The sequence below is a fragment of the Loa loa genome (genome assembly GCF_000183805.2).
Source record: "Loa loa unplaced genomic scaffold supercont3.173, whole genome shotgun sequence".
NCBI classification, from domain to species: domain Eukaryota; kingdom Metazoa; phylum Nematoda; class Chromadorea; order Rhabditida; family Onchocercidae; genus Loa; species Loa loa.
This window is the reverse complement of record NW_018108353.1, coordinates 70,987-79,293: the sequence shown is the minus strand read 5'-3', so window position 1 is coordinate 79,293 and position 8,307 is coordinate 70,987. Positions and strand designations below refer to the sequence as shown.

The 8,307-nt window shown below is 28.0% G+C and overlaps 1 protein-coding gene across 1 annotated transcript; it reads right to left on the bottom strand.

The window, feature by feature from the left end:
* Positions 1-169: 169 nt before the first annotated feature.
* Positions 170-7,311, bottom strand: LOAG_03524 (hypothetical protein; the record flags this gene model as incomplete). The annotated part of the gene is made up of 15 exons (XM_020446346.1): positions 170-289; positions 507-653; positions 881-1,066; positions 1,437-1,546; positions 2,002-2,101; positions 2,856-2,993; positions 3,140-3,249; positions 3,516-3,640; positions 4,223-4,326; positions 4,820-4,957; positions 5,422-5,551; positions 5,633-5,777; positions 5,876-5,995; positions 6,566-6,700; positions 7,140-7,311. The coding sequence occupies 15 exons, from the start codon at positions 7,309-7,311 to the stop codon at positions 278-280; spliced, it is 1,872 nt and encodes a 623-aa protein (XP_020303295.1). The 3' UTR covers positions 170-277.
* Positions 7,312-8,307: the final 996 nt, after the last annotated feature.

Genomic DNA, 8,307 nt, shown 5'->3' with positions numbered 1-8,307 from the left:
TTTATTTGTATTTTCGAGAAGATATAGTCGATTCTGATGGCAGTATTTCTTTTATGAACATTTTCAAAGGATTAACTGATAATACAATCACAAATATTTATAAGATTGAAATTAAGCATACTGTAAACACAATTATTTACAACAAAAGAATATGATAAAAAAAAAAAGAGAAACGTATAATAGTAGCAAAATAACTTTGGCAGTTTTAAGATTATACCCTTGGTATATAACATAATAAATGATAGAATGTTGGGAATCGTCATCATGCTCATCCTGCTTATGATCGATTCTGAAGTATCAATTTATTAATTAAAATTGAAAATTTTAAACCAAAAAAAAGCAAGACAACGAATCAAGTGACGTGTAATTTATTCCAAGCCAGGTTAATAGAAGGTAGGAACTGTATGCAATACTTTTGAATTAAATTCGAAAATTTGTATGCTATTTTTGGTTAATTTTGAAATGTAACTTAAATGTTATTTAAATAAATTCGATTTTCACATTACCTCATTGAAAACTTCTGGTTCAGCAAGCGGAGCTTGCGGAAGAAGAATGTAACCAGGTGCATCATTTGAATATCTCCGCATAGCTGATGATGGTGATGTCTTAATAATTTCATAATGCAAAGGAGATGATATTGCATTTTTTAACTTCTGTAATTAGCACAGTATTAGTAATTCTAGTATTATTGAAAATTAAAGTTGAATTAAGCGGCAGAAAAAATGATAAATTTCCTAACCATTAAAATTAGATTTGTAGCATGGAGGGGTTCGAACAAGAAGCAAAAAAAAAAACACCAAACTTCGCTATAAAATTTAAACCCGAGATTTTTTATAACTGATATATTCTTGAAATTAAAAATCATTTTTTTGATATTTACCTGCCATTTCGTCACTCCAGGTCCTTTCATACATGTCCTACAAATTCGAAACTGCATAAATAACGGAATTGGTAGTAATGGTATCAGTGCTATTGCCCATCCAAGCGCTTCCGAATATTTCCATTCATGAATTCCGGAAGAATAGACTGAGTAATCATAATTAATCAAATTCAGCATAGCTATTGCCTGAAGATCAATATATATTTTCCCCTTTTTTCACCCAAATTAACATCCATTACCAATCAGAAATTAAAATTCAGAAGTTATTTCATGTCGATTCCGAGGCACTATCATTTTATTGTTGTCAACTATGGATTTCAATAGTAAATTTGAGATTTAATACTTTGATACTTAAATGTTCGGTTTTTGATTTAATTTAATATTTAATGTTCAATTTAATCTAATTTTAGTTCAATGTTGAATTTAATTTAATATTTATTGCTTAAGTTTAATTTCATTTCACATTTATATGCATCGTAACACACATTTAAAAAGATGCCATAGATGGTGCATTTATTACAAAAGCGACGACATGGATGGAAATTCAACAACTTACAACAGGGACAGCTGGCAGAAGATATATGAAATAGAGAATGAAATGTCCAAGACACCAACAGCATGCTCGTCGTAACATCGTATGCAAATCTTTACCAAGACGATGTGCACCTATAATGTATACTTCTTTACCCATTTCGATCATTCGATCATGTTACAAATGTTGCACTTCAACTGTCTTGAAGTGCAACATTTGCACTGCATTGTTTTGATTGTGCTGCACTCCTTGCATTGTTATTTGCATTTTTCTTGAAGGACGAAACGATCACCTGCCCCAATATTTTGTTCGTAATCCTACATTTATCCAATTTTCACTACAATTTCAGAAACATTTCACGCTAGAAAATTTGTCAAAGAGAGAAGAATTAATGTGGTCAAATTTAACTGATACATGCAATATTTCATCCTTCTTAAAATCCTTTATCCTCTTAAACATCTACCTTACAAGTATAGTAAACAAGGATCGAATAAATTTCCCAGGGAGTCTCGAATCATTGTTCTGAAGAATGGATATAAATATTGAAGAATAGATATGAATCTCTAGGATATAAATTTTGAAGACTTACAATAGAACCATCCAACTGCTAGCATTTCGAAGAATAGTATAATCCACAATGTCACATATTTCAAATAGCCACCAACTAGCTCATATGCATAACGACCACCCTAAAATCATAGTAAAATTAATAAAAATTTATACATTCAGGAAGAAATACATATTTTAAAATTCTAATTCGGAAAACTCAAGTCATCGTTCCATTTACTTTTTTTAATTCCAAATTATAATTTTCAAATCCTTCGAAAATTTGAGCTTTTGTTAATATTTTTAAACTAAAGTTCGAATTACAGAACTATCAATTTGGGAAGAATGGATTTTGATTAATAGATCTAGGCTAGATAAGTCGTCATCACATAAGTGAATGTGGTAAAAAATGAATGAAATAATTTTATCCCGTCTTTAAAGCATTTGTTTATAGTCAATACTTATAATGTATCACAGTGAGCCAATTATAATAATAAAAATGCCAATCCTGAATTCCACTGAACTATTCCGAGATTTGATAAATAGTTTAAAAGAGCTACATGTGATCTTACAATTTCTCTTCACCTTATTTATCCCTTTGAATAAGTAAACAATTAGTGGTAGCATAGCGAAGTTTAAATTGGCATGAACAATCAAAATCAATCACTTACGAGATCCTTTATTTTAAAGATCAAAAATGAAGAGAAGTTTCTTGTCACTAAACTAACTCCTTTCAAGCTAAATCAGATTTTGTGATGTGACATAAATATGACGACTGTTTAAACTGTTCATTACTTGTATCATTTCCAAATTAAACAAACAGAACATTGATAGAATATTTGAATGGTTAGGAATCTGATTGAAATTTCTCATAATATAACACTTTGTCCTTCTTACCTGTGTAGCAAAATAAAAGCTGGCAATAAAAGCAGTGCAACAGATCAAAAGGTCAAGTAGAAATCGTGGAAAACATCGAGACGATTTCTCACCGAATGCATCTTCAAGTGTTGCCAATATGTTCAAAGTAAGAAGATACTGAAAAGAAAATGTATGTTATTATTTTGTCAAACATTAACAAATTCATATCAATTGAACTTACTAAAACCAGTAAAACCTAAAAATCTGACACTAAGATATGAGATAGTGTGGTAGATTAGGAGAAAATAGTAATAGAAACTTGCAAAAATATTGAGTAAGACGAAAATGCACATAAACAAAAGAATTGCAGTCCATGTTCGTGTATCCGGTACATATGACATATATGTAAGGATATGCCACATTTGCGCTTCTCCTGTAAAAATTTTGCTTCAAGTTAAAAAAAAAAAAACAAAGAAGCCGTCTGTACGAATAGTAGCAAATTAAAATTTTTCCGCACAATAATTTAAAATCGAAAAGTGAAAGAACATATGAATTTTTTGTAGTGATAATGATAACGAAGATAATCATATAAGAGTGAATTTTATGAAGAAATTTAGAATTCTATATAACTTTCACCAATTCAATTTAAAAAAAATTAAAATTTCAAAACTTTAATGGAAGAATGAGAGTAAAAGGAACCTCGATCAAGAAGCTCAAATGGTTGTAATCCAAGTCGAACACTTAAATGTCCAAGAAATCCAAGTATTACAAGTACTTGTATTAGCGTCAGCACGACATGACCAAATAGGATTAACCATGCATCACTACAAATCTTTAATTTTTGAAGTTTCAATTTTTATTTTTTAAATTTCGCCTTTATAAATTGAAAGAAATGTTAGAAAATTTGATATCGATCAATTTAAAATAACACAGAGTATTGTTTACTTAATTATTGAATTGATTTCATATTTCCAAAATAAATTACAGGAGTAAGGAGGTAAAAAATCAAGTACATGTAAGTTATATAAGAAAAATAAACAGTGAATAAAATAAGTGAATGAAAATGCGGTAATATGAACAGATAAAAGACAAGTAATATGAAAAAATAAAACGAAATAATGAAATATTTTGGTTTATGGATTTTTTTCCACTTAACTTTACCTAACAAATCAAAAATTGAAAGTTGAATTAAGTAAAGGAAAATGATAAATGTTTCAAGGTAAGACCATTAAATTTCAATAATTTCGTGATGCCAAATGATTCAGAAGTATTATTATTGATGGAAAGGACAAAATACTACTACATAATTGTAATGGGTTACTACTATCAGCGAAGAGGGTCAATAGTCTTCTTGAAGGTCAATAATGGAAGTAGAGATTAAGTGAAACTTAAAAATCGTTACTCACCCAACAAGATTGTTTGTCCGCTTGTTATATGAAGCAATTGTAATAAATGTACCAAAACCAATTCCAGTAGCAAAAACTGCTTGTTCAATAGCTGCCTTCCACATCTTTGATACATAAATTGAATTAATAAAACGAGAAAAAAAAAGGAAAAGAAGAGTAACATATATATATATATATATGTACAAATGATGAAATATCTTAGTAATGTAAATGTTTTCTTCATTTCACTGATTGTTACGAACGTTTCAAAATGGCATCAATATTTACAGATATGATATGCAAATGTTTTCACTATTAACTACAGCCAATAACTGATATATGCTGAGATCTAACAAGGGTTTCCAGTCTTTAATGTTTCATGGAGAAAATTCAGGATGTTATTTGAATTTCTATAAAATATCTCATCTTGAGAATAATTTCACTAATTAAGTTCAAGGAATAATCAAATGTCTAACCACACTCACTACTGTAATTAGTGATAGTAATAACCTATGCTTTCAAAATATCTTCCATACTTTTAACACCATTCAGTTATCAAAAATCCACCTTTTTTTCCTCTTAGAAAAGTTAAAAAATTAATAAAATGCAAAAACTCACAAGATAATCCGTCATTCGTTGCCAATCGGTGATCTTATAAAATTTCAGCAAAATTTCCGGAAGACCTTGAAGTGTTAAAGCACGTACTAGAAGTAAACACAATAAAACCACAGGCATGATAAAGGTGAAATGTATAACCTGCAAATAAAAAGTTTAATATTTCTCCCAGTGTGGGTGAAAATATTTTATGTGAGTAGAAACTTTTGCAGTAATTACTAATCTTTAACTTTTAATCTCAGCATAACCTTTTCATCATTCCGTATACTAAGACTCGCTTAACAATTTAACACCTCATAATGCTTCAGGTTCTTTTTCTTTACGATACAAAATCATTAGTAAGGGGAAAAAAAATACTAGAATCGGAAACTGTAGAAGTTAGATCGCGAAGAGTCATATGATTTGAAAACCTTAATATTAACTATCGATGACAATTCCAATCCTCATTTACTAATGGATGATGATTACAGTATCAAAGGGAAACATTCAACAATTCTTCTTGTGTGATAGTTGAGATCACTTAGAAGTAAAAGTACAAGTAAACAAAATTAATTTTACCATATATTTTAGTAACTCAGCAAAAATTTCAAATATAAAATTGTTACCTTTCCTAACCAACGAATACCAAAACAAGTGGCCAAGAAGACTAACAGCCATACAACTCCCATCGAAGCAAGAATGTAATATTGTAAATGGCCTGTTTCAGCAATATTATTCGATGGTCGTTCTAACATTCTGCAAATGTTCATTAAAATTAACTAAACAAACTAAACATATGTAGAAGGATTGATGTAATTTATGAGGACGAAAGCATACGTCATAAATTGGACAAGTGATGAGTGTCCATTCAAGGTATTCAATTTTGTCGTACTAGCATAGGTAAAATTGGCCACTGAACCTGCTTCCTCACATGGCAATGTTTGAAGTTCAGGAAAATTCCTACAGTGCAACCATGGTAGACCTGTAAAAGTAACACATAGCAAGTAGCAAATTAATTTAAATTAAAAATTCTTTTAATTCATTATTAGCAAACAAATAAGTGTAATGCTAAATATCAACCTGGTCGTCCAGCTAATAGAGCCCAAAAGAGATGAAATAGATAAAGCATAAGCCATGCCATATATCGTGTCATATGTGCCATTATCAATAGGGAAAAGATAACTTGCGCAATGCCAACACCTGGAAGGTAATTGTTGATAATGTAAAGTAAGATGTTACTACTGTTCAATTGAATGATAAGGAGTAATTTTTTGAATGGGATAGAAACAGAGACATTGATAACTGGTTGATAATCATTCATACTATTTAACAATTCAACATCCAACATTACTAAGGTTATCATCATTTTCTTAAAAATTTGACGAGATAACTGATAATATCATCTTTTCATTTAAAATCGTTAATAAAAATTTAACATCAATTAAATCACTGCTATCAGATGAAATATACTTTTTGTAATGAACAAAACATTTGAATAAACTCGATCATTTCTCAAAGAAATGATATGAAATTATTGGAATTGTGAATGATTCAAGATCGGATCAGTTACAATTTCAATAAAAGAGCAAAGAATAAGATCATTAAACAATTGACATATCACCATTTGTCATTTGTCTATTTAGATATTGTAAACAAATGACAATTACAATTGGATTAAATCATGATAAATATGCGTCAATGTAATATATTCCGCTACGAGGGTAACATAAAAGGAGAAAAAATAAACAAACAAATTCTTCTCATACTTACCTTTAAATAGTGGACATATGTTATAAAGTGCCTCAACAGGTGCTCGTCCAGTAAGTTGACCAACCGAAAATTCCATTACAATAATTGGTAAAACACAAACAAGTAATGATGTACCGTAAGCAGCAACAAATGCTACTGAAAAAAAAGAAAAAATTAAAGAGTATTATTAAGACAATTATTTTTTATTTCATCATACGTACAAATATACATACTCACGTAACATTTCCATACTGGTACACGTACTCACGTAACATTTCCATACTAGTACACGTACTCACGTAACATTTCCTTATTTGTACATATAATAGTTGTCATACTTTCTTTAAGGAAAATTTTACAAATTAATTCATATTTCATCATGTCACACTTATTTATATATTTCATCATTTATTTTATTGCAATATTTCATGACACATCAACAGTTATTTATTTATTTATTTATTTATTTATATTTGCTAGTCAATTATTTGATTAATGTAGATCGATAATTTACAGTTCAATTCCTTTGTACAAACAATCCCTACCTGCATTTTACTAACATTAATTACTTATTTCATATAAAAATCAAACTTACATCCACCATTCTGAAGTATTAATCCAGGTAGATTGAGAAAATTAGTTGTTGCAAAAATATACGCAAGTGATGCGACAATTACATCAATTTTAATTGACCATAGATCACGCCATTCTTCTACAAGCATTGATGACATTTTCAGATTTGACCAACTTCGTTCCTCAAACCACATTTTTACCTCTTCCTTGATCTGTAAAAATATAAGAAAAAAAAAAAAAAAAATTGACATATTTTTCAGATGGATTATTTTATTATGCGAGAAAATAATGAATGATTTGTAAAATATTCCTTTTTTGATGATACTCCAAATTTACATATATCATTTGAAATTAATATTAATTAACACTAAACTATTAAATCATATGAAATGCTTACATAAAACGAGATAATTATAGTAATAAGTGATAAAATGAATAGAGTGGAAAAAAAAAAGAAAAGAATAAATAAAAATAAATAAATGATGGAATTTTTAAGTTGATTAAATGATACCATATTTATAGATAAATAAAAAATAATACAAACTATGGAATGAAATTTAAAAGATTAAATAATAATCAAAAATAGATTAAGAAATTAAATTAAAAATAAAATGATTAATTTTATCTGTTTAAATGAATGATAAACAATTGTCGTAAGGGAATTTTAAATTTTTGACATAAAATTAAAATTTCGGTAAAAATAATAAAAATACAAACATTTCGATCATAAATGTAACATACATTTTGATCATAAATATATAAATATTTTTATAAGAAAAATTTCCTAACATTCATTCGCTAAATTTAACCTATTTGTTACAATATTTATCATTTATCATTTAACATTTATCATTATCTAAGATGAGAAAATTATTGATGAAATGAAAGAGTATTGTTAAAATTAAACAATCCTATCATATAATTTTCCTTTCTTATTCATTCAAACTTATAGTAATCTTAAACTACAAGTTATTTTACATATTGCTATATCTTTTAATTAATTGCTCATATTGTTTATTTAATTAATTAATATACAATTAATCATTCATTCAATTTAGTTACTTTTTTTTTAAAAAAACTTTTGTAAACATTGGAATTTGTAAATACTGAATTATGAATAAATTTTTTCTTTTTCTTTTACATAATATCTAAATGAAATGTTTTGATTGATAAAGAAAAGAAAAGAGGGG